The following is a 26,141-nucleotide window of genomic DNA, read 5'->3' on the forward strand; positions in this document are numbered from 1 at the left end:
ATTGAGAAGGCTAAGACTCGCTTAAAATGAAGAAGAGGCCTACATCCTCTGACCATTCTTTAGGCATAGAGGTTATTTAAGAATTTAGAAGGTACAACGCATACTTGTCCATTCTTCTCATTCAAATACAAATATGTAGACCAACACATGCTTACTGGCTGTAAAACAAAAGGTAACTTAGGCTAGACTATGAACTCAACCCAATTCGCCACCTTCAAGCTAGTACATGGCATACAAGCGTTACTTTTGGAATACAGTGTGTTGATTTGGATGGAATACGTGAGACAGACCACAAGTTTATTTTTCACCGGCATAAAATCAATAGTGTAAGAATAAGGTAGCCTGTTTGATGTAGCCTATCGCCAGAACACGAAGTTCCAACTTCACACACTGCGCATTTGTTTAAGTCAAAAGCGACATCTAGTGCCAAAAGAAAGCAACTGCAGCCACCAGTACATAATACCAGAGAATGTCTAATAAGGGGAGAACTGCCACTCTCGGAAAACTTCCGGTTTCTGAACTGGTTGCAGTTCCTTCTGTGGTTCCACATGAGGGCGCTCGTCCACGAGTGCAGAATGCATGGAGGTCTATGGAGCTGTACCCCTCAAAATCCACTTTTTTAGACGGGCTCTGATAATACAAAAGCCAACACAGAAACACTCGCAGAAAACGGAATGTATGCCTAGCCAGTAGATGGCAGTATATACTTTGCGATATGTAAGGCCCACACCTACTCTTAGGGAAGAAGAAATAATCACAGACGGACAGTAGAAAACGAGCAGTAAACAGTTGCCTGCGTTGCTGGCGCCGTGAGGAAGCAAGGCTATTTGTGTGACAGCATGGATCCTAGCACTACTATTCTTCGAGTGAAAAGGAAGCGGGGAACTGATCCCGCTGATGCTTTATTATTGGCTTGTAAACGAATTAGGCCAGAAACAACAACGCAGCCTCCCGGGGATAGCATTCCTGAACCTGATGCGAAGATAGAAAATTCTGTCTTCAAACTCGTGGCCACAGTAGCATCACAGGTAACGTTAACACAGCCATGCTAGGTTGCTATCATAGCTAACGTGATAACATTAGCCATAACTGATTAAGCTTTTTGGGGCCTGATGTCGAGTTTTTTGCCCTCGTTCAGGCGATACATTTTGCTGTAGGGGTGTGAAAGTTGTAATTGCTAATGTTACGGATTCATGAAAATAGAAATGTAGACGTTTGAGAACATTTTGCTGTCTTCGTCCATTTCAATTTCGGCATTAGAAATGGGTGACGTCAAACACTAGCATGCTAGCCAGCTATATGTTTGTTTGCTAGTAAGAGCTAGTGAGATGGCAAAATAGTGGGTAACGTTAGCGAAGTTTTCTTTTTAGGAATTCTCTTTTTAGTTTTTATTTTACTGTCCGCTATCAAAGACCTATTCCGAGAATTAACATAACGTCGCCGTTGTGGTGATAAACGTTAGCTTGTATTTGGTATGTCCGTAATCTGAGCACTTAGTGGCATGTTGTCAATTAGCCTACGTTAATGTTATTGCTATCCATTTAATGACAACTGGATTGTAGTTACATGTAATGTGGCTAACTAACGTTATTTAACATATGTCAACTAACTAACATAGCTAGATAATTTACTTAGCATACGATGTCTAACAGCAACGTTCAGGTTATGTTTGTTCTATTTGTTAAATCTAGTTGATTTGTTTGAAATGCTAGAGAAATAGATAAACATTAATTTAGACTTCCACAGCGATAACGTTAGAAGGATATTCAGGTCAGTAAGGCAATTTGATAATGTTACACTCGACAACTTATTGTCCGTTAACGTTATCACTTTGGTTAGGATTATTAACGTTACAGAGATGTTTTTGTTGTCTTTTCAATTTTTCAATATGTATTTCTCTTCGTCCTGGACCCCCCCCCCCCCCCCCACACACACACACACACACACACACACACACACACACACACACACACACACACATAACACACAATCTCATTGGTAAGGAAATGCAAATCCAACAAACGGATGGAATGCTACACTCCTGTCTAAATGTGCATACAGAACTAATGCACTCAGACCTATACAAAATATAAATATAGTACGAGATTGCACGGACTCGTCCTTGCAAATACATATTGTCAGCTCGCATGCTTGATGAGACAATACCAGCGTGGCAGTCATATGCTGAGATCTAACAAATGACAGCCACCTTTGTCTGTTCCCTCAGGATGCTCCAGTCCAGCCCCACGTGCAGGAGGCTCTGGCGCGGCCACGGGTGGCTCATGCCCTCAGGCCTTCGGTGGGAAGCTCCAAGAGGATCATGGGAGACCTGCGCAGTGCCAAGTGGAGCACCAGGCGGGAGGAGCGCTATCGGATCCTGTCCAGTCACCGAGCTGGACTCCCCACAGAGACGCCAGTGCTTCCCCCTTCCGCAGAGGAGGCGCAGGAGGCTGATGTGGAGGCTCCACAGACGGAAGTGGATCTGCGCCTCCCCCTGAGAGACGTGCAGGTGGTCGACCTTGTCCATGAGGAGGGGGCGCACAACAAAGCCCCAGTCAAGGTATGCCGCGTGGATCTTCTATGTCAGTCAGTTTGCTTTTATAACCCATTTTAAGAAACAGCAAGGGTTAATCATGAGGACTTTACAGACGAGACAAATAAATGTATGATTCATAATACATAAAGAAAAGAAACATGGGTTAGGGTTTGATTTCAGGGAAAATGTTCTCCGAAATAGGCGTTTAAGAGAACTTTTTGGGTAGAATGCTTAGAAATTGTACAATGAGGCACACCAGTGTTGATAACATTGAACATGAATTCCAAAACCCCACATTACCATGGGAACTGTCTGCTGTGACTGAAGCCCTTCCTAGGTGTGGGAAAGCATTGCCTTGCTTCTCTCAAACTGCCTTTGGTGGTGTTTCAATCTCAGACTAAATGGAAGCAAGATAGTCCTCTAACTCTGCTAAGTAAGGGATAATGGACGACACGGCGTTCGATTAACAGAAATGAATGCACGGTCGAGGTTGTAAAACTTGTTTAAACCTTTTAAGTGCATTAATTTCTGTTAATCGAATGCCGTGGAGTCCATTATCCCGCTTATTCCACTGTTGCCTCTTGCGTTGTGTTAATTTCCTGTTATAATTTAAAAGTTTTAATCGTTAAAACGGTTTAATAAAGCTACTTAAGCGCTGCAACTGTGTTGATGCATTGTTGTACCTTCTCTTCTGCTCCTAATAGTCAGTGACCACAGACTCGGAGACGATCCTGTGCAACTCTATGAAGATGATGCGTGAGAAGCTGAGCGTGTCCGGGGACGCAGTGGGCACGGAGCACAGGGAGAAGGAGGAGGACTACGTCTATGACCTGTACTACCAGGAGACGGTGGCTCCCGGCTGGATCCAGGATATCCTGTCTGTCAGGCCCTACCAGGAGGAGGATCTGGTGAGGATGGCATTCACACATCTCTCATTGTGTTACAGTGGCATATTTGTGTCTGCATAGGTCAGGGGTCGGCAACCCGCGGCTCCGGAGCTGCATGCGGCTCTTTGATTCCTCTGATGCGGCTCAGCTTTTGAAATTAATTAATGAGTATTTAATTAAAATGTATTTTATTTTAGTTCATTTATTTTCAAAATGTAAAATTGTAAGTCTATCTGAGTAATTTAGCCTATATAACTTGACTCTGTAACCGTAGCTGCACAATATTGTTACATTCGCGGTTCGTTGCCATGTCAATATCAAACAGAATCACCAATTTCCCTCCATTTCAGTCAACGAGAACACTTTAATTGTTATTGTTGATGTGTGCGCTTGCTGTATGCTAGATAAGGAAAATGTCAAAAATGAAACTTCAGCGACCACAGCTTGCGATCGCGAACTCAGACTGAAATGGGAAAGTTTCCATTCGAAGACTGATTCTGAAAGCGCGAAATGAACTGCCCGTTAGATATCGCACACTGTAACGAGTTAGTATTGCTGTGTTAACCCTGTTCGATTCCACTTGCATGTGAGAAATCTTTCTCACATATCAAAAATATAAAGACAAACCTGCGCTCACGTTTAAGGGCCATTCCGTGCAAAACTGTCACATCCATAACGACAACACAATGCCATGGTATTTAGTTGGCGTTATGGCAGTTTTGCGTGGAGTTGCCCTTAAATGGTGACCGCCTCAATTCTTGCATGAACACCTCACTGAATATGAGCCAGTTTCCACTTTACATTTCAAGTTACTTGCGCATTAAAACTAGAAGAAAATGAAGGCTATTTAAAAATCCTCTGTTGAATAAGAGTAACTGTACGTTAAATATCCAAACTTTTTCTTGTAACTGTCTTTATGTGGCTCTTCTGAGATTAAAAAAATAATACATTTGGTAAAAGTGGCTCTCCAGGCAAAAAAGGTTGCCGACCCCTGGCATAGGTAGTCAGCGTCTTACCTTTAAAGTTATATGTTGTATAGATTAGGCATGCAATGCTACACAGTATATTATCAAACCTAACAATAAGTGCCCTACGGTTCAATATGCAGACGTGAACCACAATGATTCAGTAGGCTTACGTCTGTCATTTATTTTGAAGAGTCGCTCATTGCGCAGCTAACTGCACGCACGATGGTCTATAACCTACATTTGCAGATCCGCTCCAGAGAACCAGTGAATGGGCCCTAACACCTCTTTAACCTATCAGCACTGCCCTGCGGATGTAGGGAAGCACTGATGGGTTGATGCAAATGAGTTTGAGTAAAGTAAAACCTCAAGACCGCTGACCTCCAGTGTGAATGGAAAGCTTAGCGATTAGCGAGACAGAAACAAAATTTGAAGAAGCACCGCCGTATTTCATATAAGCTGTGAACATTTAGGATTCCGGTATAAACTGAAGGTCGGAATGAGACCAAGTAGGCCTACAGCTCACAAGCAGTACTTAGCTTAAGCCAAGTCAACCGATGTAGATGCTTCTAACTTGCTAGTGAAGCAGCAAAAGTCCACTTCTAAGCGAAAACAAGTCTCTCACTGTTGCGTTGAGTAACTATTTGCGATATTTATAAACCAAAGCAACATTTTTAGGTACCAATGTACACGTCTCTCAAATGTAGCTACACATCGGATCTGCTTTTAAGTTAAATGGGTTTCTCCAGCCCATTCTTTTCAAAATGTTTCATGGAAATTGGGCGGTAGCTTGGCGTTGTCCAGATAAATAAACTAACAAAATGGCACCAATAACACAGCCTAATCTCCAATGAATGCTAATAATAAAAGCTTGAGTGTTAACGGTTCTCTAAGCGATGTTATGCGGTTTCTAAGCTAAAAATGTTTTTGTCACATACAGCAAACATCTCACCATCCGCTAGCTGCCTGTCCCCTGAATACACTGTAAAAAAAACACTTTCTCTTCTCTGGACAACCCAGGCAACAAAAACAGCCTGGTCCAGCCTGGACCATGAAACATAACAAACTGTTCCAGCCAATCAGTGATGAGATGTGCCTTCAGGACAGTTTCATTTGCATGGAAGGGTGGGGGAGGGAAGGTCGAGCTAGCTTTCTGTTTTGTTTGATCGTCAACAGAAGTGACCTTACCCAACATTGCTTAGAGCGCCTTTAATAGCTAGGAGTGTTACGGTACACAAAAATCACGATTCGGTACAGCAAGCCTGTAAAGTACTGCTAGTCTAACATTAACTGACAATATTGCTGATGCCCAGCACACATAAGCAAGAATAGTCATTTGAAAAGGTGTCGGATGTTTTTTGACGTTAATTGGCTAAACTGATATATGGTCCGCCGCTGATATGTTTGTGTGGGAACTCTAATTTGAAACATGGTATACACACAAGAATGCAGACTGCTGATTACTGTTTTAAGACTGCATTTGGTACACATCTATATTGAACGGTTTGGTACAAATGCGCGTACCTTAACACCCCTATTAATAGCCATATAAACTTGTGTCTTTGTGTTTGTGTGTAGTTGCCTGAGGTTGCCTGGGAAGAGGTGTACGAAGATGAGGATGATGAGAACGAGGAGGCTAACTGGAGGAATGAGTACCCCGATGAAGAGGGCAGTGATGTGGGCAGTGATGCAGAGGAGCGCTATGGAGGTACCAGATAGAGATGCACCGATATGGAATTTTAGGGCCGATAACGATAACCGATATTTATTGGTTTGTTGTGACCGATACCGATACGATAACAGATAATATTACTCTTGAAAACATTTTGTGAAAAGTGATTTGGGGAAAGCATTTAATAAGCATAATTTTATTGCAGTAATTTTACCTACCACCAAATGATGGACAGAACTCAGTCCTCAATAGTACGGCAGTCAACAACATAACAGTAGCCTAGCCCTACAGTATGTGTGGCTCCTTTAAGTGAACCTGACGTCAGTGAATTGCGAGTGAGTGGCTAGAGAGTTTGAATCGTTTTCATTTAGGACTAAACGCTCATAAACGGCTCAGCTTGGAATAAGCTACAGTATAGCGACCAAATCAGAGTTTGTGAGGGAAACTTCGGTTTAGTTTCAACTGCGGGTAACTGAATAAAGCTGGAACTCCTCAGACTGTATCTTATATCCGTCTACTCTGTTGCGCACAACCTGCTGCAGCAGAAATGAAAGGAGTTAGCCCTGAAGGTTTTAATAACTTATTATGATGACCTGTCTGGAACTGAAGCACGAATGGTTAGCATATTTCTAGGTAATAATACAAAACCCAAGCTAAAGTAATGCAAATATAATGCTAAAACACAACTTGGAACTAGGCCTACTTATGTACTCGTCCCACTAACGAGTTTGTTTATTTGTTTCCCCGACCAGCGCGGTAAAGTGCAAACACACCAGCACAAGACGGCTCTAGATAGGGCTGAGCTCCGCTCTGTTAAGGTTAAATGGCGGATCATTCACGAGAGGATTTTGAGATGCACAAATTCCCAAATGAATGCATATCCACAGATTTTGTTAAGAGTGGTGAAATACATTCACACCGCTGACATTATATCGAGGAAAAAGTATAGCCAACCAAGCTCAAGTAGCTCAGTGTAGCCAGACGGACCTTACGTAGGCCTAAATTAGGACTTTAAAAAAATATCAGCGCAAATTATCGGCCAGAATTCTGTTATCGGACCGATAATAATATTGTAATTTTTTCACTTATCGGCTAATAATATATCGGCCGCCGATATATCGTGCATCCCTAGTACCAGACCTTTTCTACCCTTTTCCACCCTAACAGGCCATGCCCCAGTGTTATACCCATTTTTGTATAATACGTTATCGTGCATCTTGGCATATCATGTTTTCTCTCTTACCATTAAGCCTGAAGGTATTTTATCAATTTTCCTCTGAAAAATGGTTAATAATCTGAACATGATCTAAAAGCCAATTCACCCCATCAGGGAAGCTGATACCCAGAGTGCTCTCTGGATAGCTGATTAGTCTGTCAGTCTGTGCATGTACACCTGAACTGGAGCACTGTGTGCTGGAGTGCTGTAACTGTGCCTGTGTGCGTCTGCAGGGGGCTGGAACGAGGAGCACTCCTACAGCCGGAGGACATGGGAGCGCTACCAGCGGGAGGTGCTGCGGGAGTTTGGGGGGGAGGGCGATGATGACGAGGATAAAGACTTGGACTCTGACTGAGGCCCTGTGCGTGCACCCGTGTGTCTTTTTTTTTTTCTCTCTCTGTCTGCTTGCTTCTGTGTGTGAAAGAGGGGCCATTTCTACTGCGTGAAGTTGTGAGGGTAACGTTGTGCAAAGTGTATGTGTGTGTGCGCGTGCGTTTGTGCGCGTGTTAGAGTTCTCTGCTGTGTGTGTAGAGTTAGTGTGGATTGTTTTGCGATGCTGTTGTTTGAGCTGGAATGTTGGCGAGATGCGTGTGTTCTTCTGAGATGTGAAGTGCATGTGTGTGTATTAGTATGTGTATGACGGTAGTGAGTTTGTGGAAGCGTGGAGTGCTCTTTGTTGTGCGTATGTTCTGATGTTGTATTTGTACTGACATACCCATTCCGAATGGGATTGAAAACACTTTAAACCTTTGTAAATATGTAGATGTATATAAAAAAAGAATAAAGCATTCAGAATACATGTTAAGATTCCAAAGAGCAGCTCTGTGACTCATGTGACTTACATGGTAAAGGAATAAATTGTGGTAAATGGCACAGTTAGATTTTTAAAGGAATTCACTAGTGCTGCTTGACATACAATCTTCTCAGAAAATATGAGTGGGCATATTTTTTTTTATATATAATAATAATAATAATAATAATAATAATAATAATAATAATAATAATAATAATACATAAATAAATAAACAATTAAAATGGTCTCGAGGTGCCTTTTAGGGCCGGGACACACCAAGCCGACGGCCGACCCAAGGCAGAAAAGCAGTCACACTGATCAGTCAGCTCCCGTCTCCCCGAGTCGGTCAAAAAAAGTGCCCCGGAAACCACCGAAGCGACACCGACGTCGAGCGTACGTTCTGCTCGTGCAAGAGACGTAATACATTTATATAACAGCAGGTGGCGCTAAAAGATTCAGAGCTGGAAAGATTGTCTAGTTTAAGAGCCCAGAGCCTGAACCCCCCCCCCTTAGAGCAAGCAGAAGCAAGAAACCCTTTTGAACAGGAAGGAGCCTTGAGCAAAAGCTCACCTCATTAGTAGGGGCTTGTTTGTTTGGGTCCAGTAGGATAACGAGATGGGGGATCGAAAATGGCAGAAAGGAAGCGAAGAGAGAAGAGAGAAGAGAGATAGATAGATAGATAGATATCCCCAGGGGAAATTCAAGGTCTCAGCAGCATACAGACAACAAACACATTCTTTAACAGCAGAAAGAGTAATTAAAGTATATAATATAAAAACACAACTAAGCAATAAGGACGGTAGAAGATAAAGAATATACTAAAATACAAATTATACTAACTAACACTTAATCTAAATCAATTCTAAAAACAGTATCCACATAGTGGTGATTAATCAATCAGAGGCCTTGCAATGACTGAGGCAGGGACTGAACCTGTGATTCTCTGTGCATAGTAAGGTATGGTAAGGTGCTCTGTGTGAATGAGTGTCATGGTGGTAGTGCAATGGTGATAGTGGTCATGGTGATGGTGCAAATGAGTAAGTCCAACAGTGCAACAAAAAAGGTATAAGTGTGGCCACAGTTCAGCTGTGGCATAGAGGGGGGGTTATGCATATGTGCTAATGTGCTAATATAGCACGCAAACAGTGAGTCAAAGAGTGGTAAAAGTGGCTAGTGGACAGACCGTATCCAAACATGGAGGGGGTGAAGAGGCAGACAGACTATGCAGGGAAGTCTATCTCTCCTCTTCCCTTAAGTGAGGCATTGAACAGTTCCTGGGGACAAATTACTTTCTCAGTCTGTCAGTTGTGCAAGGCAGTGCGCGAAGTCTCCAGCTGATCAGGCTCCTCTGCTTAACAATAGTGCTGTGGAGTGGGTGACACTCATTGTCCAAGATGTTGGATCAGTTTGTTCAGGGTCCTTTTGTCAGATAGTGAAGTGATGCACTCCAGTTCAGCTCCCACTACAGAGCCAGCTTTCCTTACCAGCCTGTCAATTCGCCCCTGCTGGCAACAACACACTGGTAGAACATCCTGAGGAGCTTACTGCACACATTGAAGGACCGCAGCCTCCTCAGGAAGTACAGCCTGCTCTGCCCTTTCTTGTAGAGTGCATCAGTGTTGGCTGACCAGTCCAGTTTATTGTCCAGGTGGAGACCCAGATACTTGTAGACTGTGCTAACCACCTCCACATTGATGGGGTCAATGTGGACTGGTAGCAGAGTGGGCTTAGACCTGCGGAAATCCACCACCATCTCCTTGGTCTTTGAAGTGTTAAGTTGAAGATGATTGCGATTGCACAAAGTCCTCCACCAGGCTCCTGTACTCCTCCTCCTGCCCGTTCCTGATACACCCCACAATTGCAGTATCATCAGAAAACTTCTGCATGTGGCATGTCTCGGTGTTGTAGCAGAAGTCAGATGTGTACAGGGTGAACAGGACTGGAGAGAGCACAGTTCCCTGTGGCGCTCCGGTGCTGCAGATCACAGTGTCAGAGAGACAGTTCTTCAGTCTGACGAACTGTGGTCGCTCGGTCAGGTAATCTGTAATCCAGTTTACCAGGTGAACGTCCACACCCATCTGCAAGAGCTTGTCTCCCAATCTGAGGGGCTGGATGGTGTTAAAAGCACTTGAGAAATCAAAGAACATGATTCTCACAGCACTTTTTCCCTTGTCTAGGTGGGAATGTGCCCTGTGTAGAAGATAAGTGATGGCATCGTCCATGGCCACTTTCTCCTGGTATGCAAACTGTAACTTGTCTAGTGCATGGCGTACCTGGGGTCTGAGCATACCTAAGACCAATTGCTCCATTGTCTTCATCACATGTGATGTAAGAGTGACAGGTCTGTAGTCATTAAGCTCACTAGGGTGTGGCTTCTTAGGGACGGGTAAGACATGGTGTCTTCCACAGTGTTGGAACTTGTCAAAGGCGTAGGCTCACCTTATTAAAAAATAAGCGCTTGTGTTGTGCTGTACATGTATCAGGAGAAGCATACAGGTACACCTTAGAAAATTTGAATGTTGTAGAGAAGTCCATTTCCTTGGCCAGATTCGGAGATTAAAGGTTCAGGAAACATTGCTAGTCTCTTGACTTAACTTTAGAGCTCTTCTCAGGTTGACATTACAGTTTATAGCTCATGGAAATCAAGAATCCAGTTGAAATGTTAGAATAAATACCTTGTAATACAGTAGTCTTTAAGATTAGAATATTCAAGATGGAATGGAAAGTCTTGAAATATTTTGCTTATATGAAAGTTTCACTTTTTGAATTAATTATATAAAAAAAAGAATCATCCAAGATATTCTAATTTTTGAGATGCACCTGGACATGCATGTGATCTGTATGTGATGCATGCAAAGTTGATGGTGGATAAAAACGAGGAGAGGCAGCATTCAAAGTAATGGTTGTGGAACAGCTTAATGGGTATATACTGTACAGTGCTCAAAAAAATTAAAGGAACACTTTGAAAACAACAGATAATGAGGGGGGAAAATCATGCTGGATATCTATGCAGATATGTACGGTGGCGCATTGCATTCACATCACACAAAAAAAATCAGGTTCTCTCATAATTATGAGAGAATTATCTCATGACATGGAAAACAATTCATTTCATCCACATATCCTTATGCACCATATGCAACAACGCAACGCAAAACTTAGCGCAACAAAATTAGCTTAAAACCATGAGAATCAAGCAAGCTTCACGGGCCGTCACGGCCTTAAGGAAATGGTACGCTCCTCCGTCACATTTGCGCATTTGCTACGCAATTAACTGTGATACTTTGCCCCACCAACTGGGGGCGGTATGTTGAGCCTGAAAGTAGGACACTACCACTAAAGAAGCCTGAAATGCCTGAAGAAAAGAAGGTGGGATGTGCGAGCACTGAACGAAGGAAGAGCCAGTGAAGTAGTGTTCCACACTTATGTGCAAAAGATACAGCTGTTAGATGAGGAGAAGCACCACGAGTACTTTCGCCTGTCTGCTGGGAAGTTTGATAAGTTGGTCCATCGCATCGCTCCATTTATCATCCACCAGAACACACACAGCACACCTGTTGGTATAGCCAGAGACTTTCTAATGAGGAGACACAGCACTCAAAAAATACTCCATAGAAATGCATGGGGCTAGTTTGTCACGCCAATATGGCCGTTGTCTACACATATCCCACCCCTTCCTCGGCAAACCGTCGACATGTGAATACATTGAGCCAATCACATGGTGTGTTGTGAAGACATCGTGCCAATCATGTGTTGTGATCTCGCAGCTGGAGCAAGATTGGTGTCGTGAAGCCTTGCGCACGCGCAGTCCGACCCAAAGACTGTGCCCGATGAGTGCCCATAAAACGTTGGTATATGGCCGCCGAGTGGAGGGACTTGCCTAAAAGGACTTTGGTATAGCTGAGAGACTTGCAATCACTGTACGGTGACTCGGTGCCACGAGGGCAGCAACGTTGGTACGATACAAAGTAAAGACATTTTTATAAACTCAGCAGTGCCATGGTAAGAAAGAGTTCAGATGTCCTCAGTTAAATTTATATTGAGTCTTCACACCTGCCTCATACCAGTAAGTATGAACCAGAAACCTGTAATTATGACGTGTCAATAAAAGTTTTGAAGTAGCCTCTTTGTGTTCCTAATATGTTAATGTCTCCAGTGCCGGCCCGAGCCTTTTGGGGGCCCTAAGCAGAATTTGATTTGGGGGCCCCCTCCCACAACGCAGAGTCACCTGTGCTTGGCGATAATTGACAACTTCACACTATAATGTCATATTATTATAAATTAATACAGTGAGGTTATGTGTTAATACAGTGACTGATTATGAACTACTGTCCCCCTGGACACAGATGCATAAGGACTCGGTAGGCTCATTCAGTAATCCATCCTTGCTGACATGCCAAAAATGTTTTGGGGCTCCGCTCTACACTTCTGGCCCCATGTGCTTGGTAAACCAATGTATTAGTTGTTATTTACACCAACCCTGTCACCTTTTAATCTTAGAGGGTACTAAAATCACAGATTTATTTGAAACATTCATATTCAAAGTGAAGCACTAAGGGTGGTTTACTGAAGTTGAATTGACAAATAACAAAATACAACAGCATTTGTATTTGTTGTAAACAAGTACATCCGTTTAATGACTTGTTTTTCAACAGATTTGCAGAACAAATCCGCAAATGTGCATTAAATGATCAATCTTCAACTACAAAATAAAACCAAAATAGACAAACATTAATAATAATGACAAAAATAAAATGTCCCAAAGAATAGATACTTATTCCTACTTCGTTCCTGGCTTTCAGGTATCTGCAGCTCTGCAGTGGACAAACCTGCAATGATTAAATAAATACATAAATAAATAAAACAAAAACTATATTAAATATGTCATATTAACAGGCTATGTAACCATTTGCCATCAAGAAAACCTCACCTTCTGTGTCATCAGCCATGGAGGCAGACACTTGATGAGGTAGAGTTAAGTAGTGGTAGAGATGTGCTCCAAAGTACTTCAACAGTGTCTCTGAAAAAAAAAAAAAATATTGCATAAGTGCATATTTGATCGAGCAGAATGAGTTTATTTTGCTATCATTACTTACACTCATCAACAAGCAATTCCACATGTAACAATTCATATTCTATTGGCAAATGAGGCATAATCAAAAGTAACGCTTAACATTGTGATCTACTGCAGCCTAAATATTAGGGTAGCACCGCTACATCACTTGCCACTATCTTAATCAAATGTAAGTTTATTTCCATCACAGAAATCTCCCCACCAAACATGGTATATTTTCTCAAACACTACCATCTCTCACCAAAGATCTTAGAGCAGAGCGCACGTACTGTTCCATCTTTGCCTATGAAGCTGGAACGTTACTGATGCCCAGAGTCGCGCTAGTCAGTGGGTTGGGACTGGGAGCCTGGGCTTAGCCTGCTGTTGCTATCAGACTTACCACTATGTCATATATTATAGAACAGTAATAAACTATCAACACTTTCAGGTGCGAAATCAGAAACAATCCCTCTGTGGTAAATTTGCCTTCAGCTCCGTTTTCATGTAGCTACTGTAGTGCTAATGTCCACTTCAGTCAGCTAGCTAACTTTAATTTACAACATAAGCCCACCTATGGCTAGGGTACATGCTTGATTGAACATCCAAAACAATCCCAATATCCTTGACATCTGAAATACACCTAGATAAATATATATTAATGGGAGACATATCTCTGTTGATGGCAGGGATTTAGCTCTGGTGATGGCTTATATTAGATCATGACAGCTAGCTAGCTACCTCAAGCACAAAACATAGCCTACTGTAAATAATCATGCAAACATACCTGTATCTTGCTCGTTTTTCTCCTCTGTCATTTTCTTCTTTCTGTTTTCGGCACCAGAGGGATACGTCCTTTTTTGTGACTTTTCTTAACATTACCATCTCTTCCGATTTTTGAACTTGATGCAGTGTCTGCACGAATTGTCTATGCACCTGAGGTGTCTAGTTTATGCGCGTGACTCAAAGGCTGGCAGGCATATTGATCATGAAATCAGAATTTTCTTGTTTTGAATTATTAATTGTTTCGTTTATTCATTCATTGATGTCACTTGTTTATGTTATTTATTATGTAAAAGAAACTCGATTGGGGGCCCCCAAGCAGCCGCTTAGTTCGCTTATGCCTCGGGCCGGCCCTTATTAACCTAATGACATACATCCTTTGTTTAGAAGCCTACATTCTGAGGCTCTAGTTTGTAAATTAATTTATAGCACATTAGATTAGATGAAATTAGATTAAACTTTGTCATTGTGCAGAGTAGGCTAGCCTACAAGTACAGAGACAACGATATGTAGTTTGTGTCTAAAAAGCAAAAAAGTGCAATGTGATATACAAAGAAGGTGGTGCATTATCATGCACAGTGGTCATCTAATGTGCTTTACATGTAATGACACAATAATAATATGTAGCCCACAATAATGTAAACAGTAGCCTAATATAAACAGCACTATAAAGACAAAATAATAATAATAATAATAATAATAATAATAATAATAATAATAATAATAAATTCACTTTACAACTCAACCAAAGACATCAGATTAATCAAAGGCAGTAGAAAATATTAGAGTTTTTAATTTATTTTTTAAATCTGATCAAATCTGATCTATATGCGAGTTCCAGCAGTGGGCACTATATTCACCTTATTCAGCCCTGCCCATTTTTTAAAATTCCACGTTGTCTTTAAACTTCCAGGCGGCTAGCTACGTCTAGTTAGCTTCATTGGGATAACACTGCAGAAGAGGATAGAGAGGCTATCTTACAGAACAGCCGCTCCAAAGTCAGTTTTTTCCTAACTTCAGATAGGAAAGCTGTATAACAGAAATGTCTTAAGTCACCAAAATCCTAAATAAACGTTCCTAACTTTAGGATGACCCATAATATATGATGCCAGTCATCTCGATAGAGCTCTGCTATCTCAATGTATCGCAATGGATGTACTGCTCAATCGGAAGTTCGGAGACAATGTGGGCAAAGCTAGCGCCCCCATGTTTGCGCGCGGAATAAGGTGAATAGCTAAATGCCATTTCAACCTAGTTTTGACCTTGGGCACTACCAGCAGACCAGCGTCAGTAGATCTAAGAGACCTGGCTGGTATGTTTATATTGTGAAAACATGTCTGCATATGTTAGGCCCAGGCCGTTTAGTGTCTTATAATGTAGCACTTTAATTCAATTCTATACCTAACTTGGAGCCAGTGCAAGGACCTGATGACTGGGGTGATGTGATCTCCTTTCTTTGTTCTGGCTGCTGCATTTTGCAATTAACTTTTTCAAGATATAGACACAATGGGCCAATCCCAAAGTGAGCCCTGAGGACTAATGACTCACAGACTTAATTGATCTCAGGTGCTAAGTGAGCTCAAATAGGTATAAATGGAATTGGGACAGCACTTCACAATGGTTATACAAAGATGTTGCTGACACGTGCACTATGCATGTGTGTCGTGCTGTTGTTTACCTTTGTAATTTCTGGATTTCCCTGGTCTCCGCGGTAAACGTCACAACGCTTTGAACTGTGGGTAATTACCTGTGGTGAAGTCCAATGCAGACTCATGGAAAGGGGCTCAGTAAGTGTGTATACTCAAACCCTCACACTTTTTGAAATGCGGCATTGGGACAGCCCTAAGCCCTTACGAATTTCGCGAGAATGTGCACCAAAGTCTGTGGGACTGGCCCAGTGACTCAATGGGACCAACATCATTTGGTGAGAGAGCATAGTAGACCTGGGTGTCATCTGCATAGATAAGCTACCTTGTACTCTTGAAAGATTTGGCCAAGAGGGAGCATGTACATGTTAAACAGGTACAGGTTAAGGGGCCCAAGAACAGATCCCTGTGGAACCCCATATGGCATGGTGGTTTTCTCTGATACATAGGTGCTGATAGAAACAAAGTAGTCCTTGTCTACTAGGTAGGACTTGAATTTATGTATGTATCGTATTTTACCAGAGTCAGAAAGGGGAAGATTCTATTGGGGAAAGGTTCTAGTGCATAGAAGCAAAGAGGGGGGGGGTGTACAGAAGCACACATACAGTCCATCTAATCAATAAGTATGTGTCTGGAGTCAATTTTATACAGCAATATACAGTGGGTCTGGCTCGTCAGGCTATAAACTTCCAGTGAGTCTATTCAAAATTTTCACCACACATTATATTAACACACATATAAAAAATCCAAACTAAGAGTTATGTGTAATAAAGTGGAATGACACAGGAAAAAAATAATGAACGCCCCTACTGAAATTTCTTCAATACTTTGTGGAAAAGCCAGTTTGTAATGACAGCTTCAAGACATTTCCATGACAAAACGTATTAGTCGCAGTATCAGGTGTGATTTTGGCCCATGGTTCTAAACACAGATTCTGGGTCCCTCTTGTGAATCCTGATCTTTAGTTACTTCCAAAACTGTTTAATTGGATTTAATTGAATTGGCTGCCTTCAAGTCTTTCTGGAGCTTTCTCCGAGTGGTCCTTGGCTCTTGGACTACTCTTTTGAGTTTTGACTATCCTTCTGATTCCCTGGTCAGAAATCTTGCGAGGAGATCCTGTGTGCATGGCCGGTTGATGATGCAGTGATGTTCCTTCCACTTGCAGATAATGGCCCCCATGCTGCTTACTGGAAGATTCTGAAGTTTTGAAATGCATCTGTAACCAGTTTTGCAACAATAAGGTTGCAAAGGTCTTGGGAGATCTTTTTGCTTTTCCTCATCATGAAATGTTTCTTGTGTGACACCTTGGTAATGAAAAACCTTTTTATAGCCCATCAATATTGTAGTGTCCCCAGCAACGACAGCTCAGCTCACCGCTTGCGGCTGCGTCGGTGTCAGTCCCAGTGCTTAATCCAAGTGAACCAGAAAGCTTCTGGCTGCAAATGGAGAGTCCAAGGCGGCCGGAGCTTCTCTATAGACATAGGATCCCCATGCTGTCGGTGGCCCGCTCTTGGCCACTCCCACCCCCAGGCGATCAGTCTTTGGAGCCGCTCCCACAGAAAGGCCCAGCACTCTTCAACGATAACCCTTCCTGACTGGAAGGGCTCTCGGCTGCCTCTGTCACATCAGTTCTCCCCCGAACAAGCACCAGAACCGGCCAGACGTGGGTCGTGGTGTCGCTTGGGCCCTCGGTCTCCCCGCCGTGCAGCTGCGCTACCTTAAACAGCAGCAAACAGTCCCATTGCAAGCTGAACCCCAGGATACGCTGGAACCCCTGGACGTTCGGTAGCCCCTTCTGGCTACTGTGACCGCTCGTGGCTGTTGCCACCTGTCCATAGTGTGCCGATCTCCAGGCGGTCAACAGTCCACGTCGAGGTCCCTCCTCGCGCTGCCCTCTCGTAGAACTCTTGCCGGCTGTCTCTCGAACACAACGATGATCCACTGTGGCGGGGAATGGAGACCCCGACCCTCCCAGCAGGCTCGGGACACACACAGGAACTCGCACACAAAACGTGAAAAACTTTGCGCAGACTTGTGTCAACCGGAACGTGCGCACTTCAAATATCAACAGTCCACAAAATGGTAGTTCCCAAGGCTCTACAGGTCGACGTTGCCCTCTTGGCCACCAGCTGGAGCACCGCAAGCTCTTTGTTTAGTTAATTGCTTTATTTAATAGCAGACCTTTATTATTTTGTTATATTTTCAACAGTTTTTAGTTGTGGACACCTGGGGGCAGTATTGAGAAAAAAGGGGGAATACATAATTAGGTTCTGCTTTTTTGCTTATGTGGAATAAAAACAAATAATGTAATTTTTCAGTCTGTAAGAATAACCAAATGTAGCAATGTAAGGTGTAGTGTCAAACAGCTTACCTGATCGCTTGAGTGTGGTGTGTCCTTTGCTTGTGCTTGGCTGAGCCTGTGCCTCTGCTGCTTTCTTCTCTTGGCTAAACAAATACATAGGAGGACATGTAACTGATATAACTCTGGGCGCATACAGTACATACATCTCTCCACCCATTTTCACAATGTAACTTCACTGTTTTTCACTGGATACTTTCCTTTCTCTGTCTCTCCTTGTCCCACACACTCTCCATCTCCACCTTACCATTTCTAATGAACCTCCACGGTGCGTGCCCCCACCACCACCACCCATGTTATGCTACGTCATTTTTGTAGAGCTGTGGACGTAGGCACGCTTCAATTAAACTGAAATACACATTTTGCGCATCATGTACAAAAATCCGGGACATTCAGTGTCCAGGATTTTATTTTTATTTTCCTGGACAGACCATGAAAATCCGGGACAGGTGGCAACCCTAACACCAAAGTAGCGATCTCACCCACAGACAAGAATCACCTTTGGCCAAGACGGTCATTTATTAGAACAAGTATCAAGGCAAACACAGACAGACTCAGATAACTAGGGCAACACAGGGGTAGTCTCAGCCGCACATGTAACACACAATAAGGGTTTACCACACACATCAACACAAGGATAACACATGAGGTATAACCAAAGAGACTAACACGCTAACAAATACACAACATGATGAATGCAAATACAACTATTATAACCGACATTACACATTATAGCATTCACTCGCACTGTATTCTGGGAAACACTCATTCAACATCAGACATGTACATCCACCGACGCTACAATATGTAGGCTACTAACCAAGCTTATATTAATTTAGAATAGAAGGATAGAAGGGATAATTACTCTCTAACAGATTCCAGCTCGTTCCTTCCCTTTCCTTAGTGCTTTTGGTAACACTTTATTTTAATGTGTCGCTGTTACAGTGTACCTACTTAATTAGGTACAGTGGTACAACCTGTGTAACAACATGTACTATCAGGTACTATCATTATACTTGCATTATGTATTTGTGGGTACCTACATATAGTTGTTACATTGTAGTACTGAGTGCTTTTACAAAACTTTGCCAATTTGTCTAAATTTTCATCAGAGGCAAAGAGCTGACCTGAGACCTGCTGGATGGGGTAAATCTGGTCATGATAGATTTGATATACAAATCATTCTTGTAATCTAGCAATGTAATCTACCTCACTATAGAGTATAGACAATGCAGATCTGTCAAATAAGCTCTCCTCTCCCGTGCTGCTGCTGGGGCATTTGGGTTAAATGGCATTGGCATGCAGTTCAACATCACGTCTCATTAAGTCCTCTAATATTTCCTAATTTATGTCATCAACACATCCGTGATTCGTGGAAATGTGTACGCTAGATTTATACCTATTTTTTCACATAGGACACCACATTCCCTCGTGTAATAATATTTGTCCTTGTAATTATGTATGGTTTGGAACTGCGTCATATAGATGAGCGGAGTGCATTACGCAACACAGGCGCCCAAGCAAGCTCTCCTGCAGGTGTAAGCTACGGCTGTACCTTACCATCAGGCAACTTAACGAGAAACAGTTTCCAAGTTGACCTAACTTTCCAACTCTGCACAGTATCCCATTAACTGCATGACAGTAGGCTATTTACAATATTTTATGTAGAGTTTGTAAACACGTAATCATCAACTTAATTACATTACATTACATTTGGCTGACGCATTTTTAACCAAAGCGACTAACAACATGGTAACAGTTTAAGTTTTAAAGCAATTCTCTCAACAATTTTAGGACAATTTTAAAAACGGTAGAGTACAGTAAGAATAAGTGCATCAGTGAGTGCTGTTTTTAAACAGTTGAGTGTCAGTTCAAGACGGCTGGTAAGTGCTGGTATCAGCAAGATTGTTGTAAGTGGTGCTATGAGAGGAGATGTTCTCTAAAGAGCTAGGTCTTCAGAACTATTGACATGGACAGCTCCCCTTAAGAGCGTCTTAAGAGCAGTGCACGCACGTTCACGATGTCGAGCATGTTCGGGAAACAGTTGGAAAAACCAAACGAACGATCGTAAGATGAATCGTAGAAAACCCTCGTAAGTGCGTGTCTCCATCGTTATCGGGAAACGGGGCCCAGGGCTGGTTTTAGCCTAGGCTACTACATTTGGGTGGGCAACATAGCAAAGCGGTCAAATTGGATCAAAATTGACATAACAAAACACAAAAAAATTGTGCTTCCTAGGTCGAGTTGCTGCAGCCAGTATTTCTGATTCAAAATAATTATTTCAAATACAAAATGGTATTTTGTCATTTGTATTTTATTTTTGTTGAAGAAAATGGCTTTGTATTTTGTGTCAAAAAAAAAAAATACTGCCAAATATTTTTGGTAAAACCAATAGCAGAGGTGAACGAAGTTGCCCGCAATTCCTTTACTTAAGTGAAAGTACAGATACACCTTGTCAAATATTACTCCAATACAAGTGAAAGATGAAGGTGAAACAAAATGTTAATTGAGTTGAAGTAGAGAACTACTTGCTTTTTAAACATAAGTATTCAAAAATCAAAAGTACAACCATTTTTCCTTTTTAATGTAATATTTTTCATACACAATAATAATATGTAAATCCTTTGGTTAGTCACTAGCACTGTGTATTCATTCACATGCGTGCATTCACACTGATAATTGTGACAACAAAGTGCACTGCAAGTACACGGATGGTGCACTCATAATGGTAAAAAAGTTTGCCCTCAATGATCGCATGACCATGATGAAAGAACACTAACCGATTTTGTTTAATTACAGTTATTATATTGGTAACACATGACTGGACATTTTTATATATTGTAAAGGGGGGGGGGGGGGGGGGGGGGCATTTACGTTCAGTTGTGAAGACCAATACCCTATTTTGAATGACAAAACAGCTTTGGTGTGTGTAACAGCTTAGAATGGCTTACAATGCATCCAGCAACATATTTGGGGACATGAGCACTATGCTCCAGGCATCCCAAAGTGCTTGGAGGAGAATGCACTGAAGTTCTTGAATTGTCAAGGACCAGTTGGGGCAGTTTCATGTATCTGTTGCTGAGAGAGTTTTGATCGTCAAAAGGTCAGAATTGCCAAGAATCTTGTAGGGGCTGTTTGGGGCATATCTCTGTTCCTGAGATAGTTTTGATCGTCAAAAGGTCAGAATTGCTAAGAATCTTGTAGGGACTGTTTTTAAAGAGTAGAGATTGTCTGTGTTGTGGGGGTACTCGTGAGGTACTCATGTTTTGCATGATATCTCAGCACCCAAAGTTGTTATAAATCCATAGTAGCACATATATTATCATCTAATGTTGTGATAGACCTTTGTATGAACGTGTGTTCTATAGATATAACCTATTGAACTTCCATTTGCTATTTATGGCCTGTAGGCCTCATTAACCTGAGCTCATGCAAGTCAGAAAGGGGAAGATTCTATTGGGGAAAGGTGCAGTGGGGGCTGGCATAGAAGCAAAGAGGGGGAGTGAGGGTGTTTTAATGTACAGAAGCACACATACAGTCCATCTAATCAATAAGTATGTGTCTGGATTCAATTTTATACACTGACCATTTTCTCACCCATTCATTTCTAATGGCCAGTCATATTTGAGACCGGGAATACACATGGGTGTTAAATAAAACACTCAAATTGTCATGAAAATGATCAAAAATTATTTTGTGTGTTCAGATGCCCTGTATTAAGTCATGGCGCCTCATGGTAGTCAGAATAAGGTAACAATATTTTTGAGAGAAAAGAATTGTCAATCGGTCACATTTGACCGCAAACACAACAGGAGAGGTTTTATAACTGCAGTCTTAAAGGAACCGTATGTAAACAAAATATTTCAATTAATCATAAAATGGCCCTGATATGTCACTAGACATTAAGAAATCATGTTTATTTCAAATACTTATATCACTGACAACAGTAGTCCGGCCAGGATATTGTCATTTTAAAAGTGAAGTTGCAGCCCTCAACTGATGTTGATGTTGTGTTCTGTCATGTCATGTTGTGTTTTGGCCTGATGCGCCACCCTCCACCTATCTACTAATCACGAAGTCAGTAGTGTTTCGCCATCCGGGTTGGCAACCTCGTGTCAGGGGTGAGGGGGAGGGGATACACCACTCTTCAGTATTTTGAAAGTGATTGCAGTACCAGTTTTGGCCACAATCTTACATATGGTTCCTTTAAGTGCTGCTGGGAAAATGCCTGAGCTGAGAATGGTTCACAATTTGCATAAACTAAAATGCCAAACAGCTGAAAACACTTTTAAAGAAGTTTGTAGGCAGAGCGTCAAGACAGCAGGTACTGTAGATGAACTAAGTTGCAGCACAGTTTTTTCAAGGGTTTGGCCATCATAGCAGTAAATTCAGATAAGGAGGCTACATTTTGTCTAGGCCTGTGGTGAACTCTAATATTTTCAATTTTGTGATGAAAAAAGAACCAAAGTCATTAAACATTTTTGTTGACTTGAAATCTTGAGGTAGCTCTGTTGGTGAATTTGTTAACTTATCAACAATGGCAAAAAGAGCACGGGAGTTATTAATGTGTTAATAATGTTACAATTAATGAAGAATGCCTGGCCCTATACATAACTCAGTGTGGATGTGGAGCCTCTTTTTGAAGATGTCATATAGTTAATCTGAAGCTTAGTGTTTCTCCATTTACGTTCAGCTTTCCTACATTCTCTCTTCTGATTTGCTACTGTTGTGATATTCCTCCATGGTGTTTTAGGTTTACTGAAGTCTTTCTAACCTTGGCAGGTGCTATTATACTATATAGAGTCAAGGACCCTGAGAATATTAGAGCTAAATGGAGTAAGATGGTCTTCCTGCACACATGTGTCATAGCTACATAGCTAAGGCTTTCATAAAAAGAGAGCTGGTATTCTCATTAATTTATTTGTGGTAATTTGATGGTTTTACTGTAAAATTCACTATGATAGTTCATAGTAACACTGTCAACTTATAGATCTTTTACAGTTCAACCAAGTATTTATTAACAGTTCTACCATGACCGCTTTTAATATGTTCATGATAAGTGATAATGGATGACACTGTGTTCTTTAATCAAAAGTTTGTTTTTCTGTCATGTTGTTAAACGTCGATACAAGTAGCCTAACATGTGAGTAAGTAAACATAGCCTATTTGATGACCACATCAAACATGACATAGGCTTAAAAGTAGCCTAGAGGTAGCACAGGAATGTGAAGGATATAAAAAGAGGGAATTCATGTTTTATTTCATACAGTCTGGTATTTGAAGTTGAAAATGTTTAGTTGAACTGTAAACTTCATAGTAAACCTCATAATTATGAAAACCTCAGTCTGACTATAAACAAATTGCAGTCAATCATCATCTTTACTTATTAACTGTAAACTTTAAAGTCTGCACCAGACGTGCGACCATGAAGTTCATAGTAATGGGAGAGTTCATAGTCAAGTTATGATATATTCATGGTCGAACTGTAAAGGCAATGGTAGAACTATAACAAATTTAAGTTGAACTGTAAATTTAATTGTTTTACTGTGAAATTTTACAGTTCATTTTTTCCTGGGTCAGCACGGATCCTATCCTTATCTCGTAATTATGCGATAGTTATCTCGTAATTACGAGATAACCTGATTTTTATTTTTTTTGTGATGTGAATGCAATGTGCCACCATAGATATGGACTGGGTACTGTGTTCGGAACAAAAGGATGCCACATTGTTTTTTGGAAATGACAATGATCAAACTACAAAGGGCTGAATTCAAAGACGCCCAAAAAAATGTGTGAGTGAAAAAATGATGCGGCAGGCTAGTCCATTTTTGCCTAAATTTCATCGCAGCAACTCAAAATAGTACTCAGTAGTTCATATGACTCCCCACATGCTTGACGACGTCGGGGCATGCTCCTAATGAGATGGCGGATAGTGTCCTGGGGATCTGCTCCCAGATGTTGACAGTCTGTGGTGCAACTTGGTGGTGTTGGATGGACTAAAACATGACGTCCCAGAGGTGTTCTATTGGATTTAAGTCAGGGGAGTGTGGGGGACAGTCAATGATATCAATTCCTTTATCCTTCAGTAACTGCCTACTCACTCTCGCCACATGTGGCCGGCCATTGTTGTGTACCTGGAGGAACCCAGGGCCCACTGCACCAGTACAGGGTCAGACTGGGTCTGAAAATTTCATCCCAATGCCTAAGAGCAGTGAGGATGCCGTTGTCTTGCCTGTAGAGGTGTGTGCGCCCCTCCAAGGATATGCTTCCCCAGACCATCACTGACCCACCACCTAACCGGTTAATACTGAATGATGTTACAGGTAGCATAACATTCTCCACGACATCTCCAGACCCTTTCACATCTGTCACATGCCCAGGGTGAATCTGCTCTTATCTGTGAAAAGCACAGGGTGCCAGTGATCGACCTGCCAATTTTGTATTCTATGGCAAATGACACGAGTCCCTCTAGAGGCCATCAGGCCCTCAAGCCACCCTCATGAAGTCTGTTTCTGACAGTGTGGTCAGAGACATTCAAACCAGCGGCCTGCTGAAGGTCATTTTGTAGGGCTCTGGCAGGGCTCCTACTGTTCTTCCTTGTACAAAGGAACAGATACCACCCTGCCCAGCTCTCCTAGAGCAACTGCTTATCTCCTGGAATCTCCCCCAGGCTCTTGAGACACAGCAATCCTTCTGGCAATGGAATGTATACATGGATTTCTATGCAATGTCACAAAAACATGCATGCTCAACTATGGGGCAGAAAGCACCATAGAACTGCATAGAGCAGTGCTCTCCATGAAAGGATTACAATGAGTTTTTGTGCTGAAAACCGCACCATTCGAAATCACGATGGTTTACTGAATGTTCAATATCCCTAAAGGAATGCAAGTCTTCGCCAAAAACGCCAAAAGACGATGTTATGTTAATAATGAAAATGAACGACAAACTCTGAAATAAACTCTGAGATGTTACTAGCAGCCAACTATTAGTTTATAACGTTGTGGCCGACCACCGAGCGTCTTCTGCCCCAAGGTTGTGCGTGCATCTAGTTTTGTTGGTAAACAGGAAACCTGTCGGTGTGGCATTCTGGAGGAGTTGGACTACCTGTACAACCTTTGTAGGCTCCAGGTACTGACTTATGCTACCAGTAGTGACCCTAGCCAAATGTGATACTAGTGAAAATTCAGTCAAGAAGGATAAAGATGGAAAAATGATCAGTTGCCCCCACCTTTAAAACCATTCCTGTTTTAGGAGACGTCTCATTGTTGCCCCTAGTGTACCTGTTGTTAATTTTGTTGAAGCCAAAGCAAGTGAAACTGATTCACAACCACCTTTTACGTAACTGGCCAGATCAATATCCTACACGTTTGATTGACTTGATGCTATATTCATATGAAAAGGTGTTCTCTTCATTTCTTTGAGCAGTGTAAATATGTTCATTAAGTTACAATTACATGACTAAGCAGAGCAATGTTTTTTATGTTTATATTCTTGGTGCATGGGTTGGCACACAGTATGGAGGTGTATCATAAGCAGGGTAGACTATGCATAACGGTCTACAAGCAGACCAGTTGGGAAACAGCGTCCGATAGATATAGTAAAAGGGGAAGAGAATAAACAGACCATTTATAGTAAAAGAGGAAGAGAAGAGGCAGTCTATGTAAGAGGGGAATGAAAGAGAGTGAGTGGATAGAGGTATGTTACGAAATATGCATTTAGTTATAGACTATCACAAAGACTATGCACAAGAGACATAGAGAGCAATAGGTAATATGGTCATTTAATCAGTATTTATTCTATTTATTCATATAATATAGGGATAGGTTGCCTGTAGTTAATGTAAGGATGGCAAGATCCAAAATAGGTGTAAATCTGGTTGGCGACAGTCACAACACTCATTGGCTACTTTTCCCGGGATCAGTAAAGGCACTCTTTCCCAGCACAACAGACACTTTCTGTAACACCCAACTATATTAAACACAACATGACTCACATAATGTACATAATGGCAATTGCCGGATAGCATTAATATTTCTAACTGTAGGATGTGCTAAAGAGGAATGTTTTAGTCTAGATTTAAACCTGGAAATAGTATCTGCCTAGCGGATGGAGGTATGAAGACAATTCTACAGTACAGCAGCATGGGGGCACATAGCAGGAGACAACCTCCTATTGGGCTTTTTGATACTCATAGAACACCTGCATCTTTGGAACAAAGAGGTCTTGGTAGA

At 41.8% G+C, this 26,141-nt stretch overlaps 1 protein-coding gene, 2 long non-coding RNA genes and 1 other non-coding gene across 4 annotated transcripts; 2 read left to right on the plus strand and 2 right to left on the minus strand.

Moving 5' to 3' along the window:
* The first annotated feature begins 612 nt into the window (after positions 1-612).
* Positions 613-8,075, plus strand: slc7a6os (solute carrier family 7 member 6 opposite strand). The gene is made up of 5 exons (XM_042060791.1): positions 613-1,028; positions 2,228-2,560; positions 3,241-3,444; positions 5,967-6,096; positions 7,510-8,075. The coding sequence occupies exons 1-5, from the start codon at positions 840-842 to the stop codon at positions 7,629-7,631; spliced, it is 978 nt and encodes a 325-aa protein (XP_041916725.1). The 5' UTR covers positions 613-839; the 3' UTR covers positions 7,632-8,075.
* On the plus strand, positions 2,826-2,949 carry LOC121682559. The gene has a single exon (XR_006022630.1). It is a non-coding gene; the product is annotated as a small nucleolar RNA SNORA24 (small nucleolar RNA).
* A 96-nt stretch (positions 8,076-8,171) lies between the features above and the next one.
* On the minus strand, positions 8,172-15,475 carry LOC121681208. Its single transcript, XR_006022026.1, has 3 exons — positions 15,408-15,475; positions 12,399-12,405; positions 8,172-8,182 (listed from the first exon to the last, which is right to left on the minus strand). It is a non-coding gene; the product is annotated as an uncharacterized LOC121681208 (long non-coding RNA).
* LOC121681207 lies at positions 12,765-13,965 on the minus strand. The gene is made up of 3 exons (XR_006022025.1): positions 13,907-13,965; positions 13,000-13,089; positions 12,765-12,898 (listed from the first exon to the last, which is right to left on the minus strand). It is a non-coding gene; the product is annotated as an uncharacterized LOC121681207 (long non-coding RNA).
* Positions 15,476-26,141: the final 10,666 nt, after the last annotated feature.

This window comes from Alosa sapidissima, chromosome 14 (genome assembly GCF_018492685.1).
Source record: "Alosa sapidissima isolate fAloSap1 chromosome 14, fAloSap1.pri, whole genome shotgun sequence".
Taxonomy (NCBI): domain Eukaryota; kingdom Metazoa; phylum Chordata; class Actinopteri; order Clupeiformes; family Clupeidae; genus Alosa; species Alosa sapidissima.

What these genes read in the sequence shown, in the direction of transcription:
- slc7a6os (XM_042060791.1), top strand. Translation starts at nt 840, where the DNA reads ATGGATCCTAGCACTACTATTCTTCGAGTGAAAAGGAAGCGGGGAACT. An exon ending in CCTACCAGGAGGAGGATCTG is followed by an intron (nt 3,445 to 5,966) that starts GTGAGGATGGCA and finishes GTTTGTGTGTAG; the next exon opens with TTGCCTGAGGTTGCCTGGGA. An exon ending in TGCAGAGGAGCGCTATGGAG is followed by an intron (nt 6,097 to 7,509) that starts GTACCAGATAGA and finishes GTGCGTCTGCAG; the next exon opens with GGGGCTGGAACGAGGAGCAC.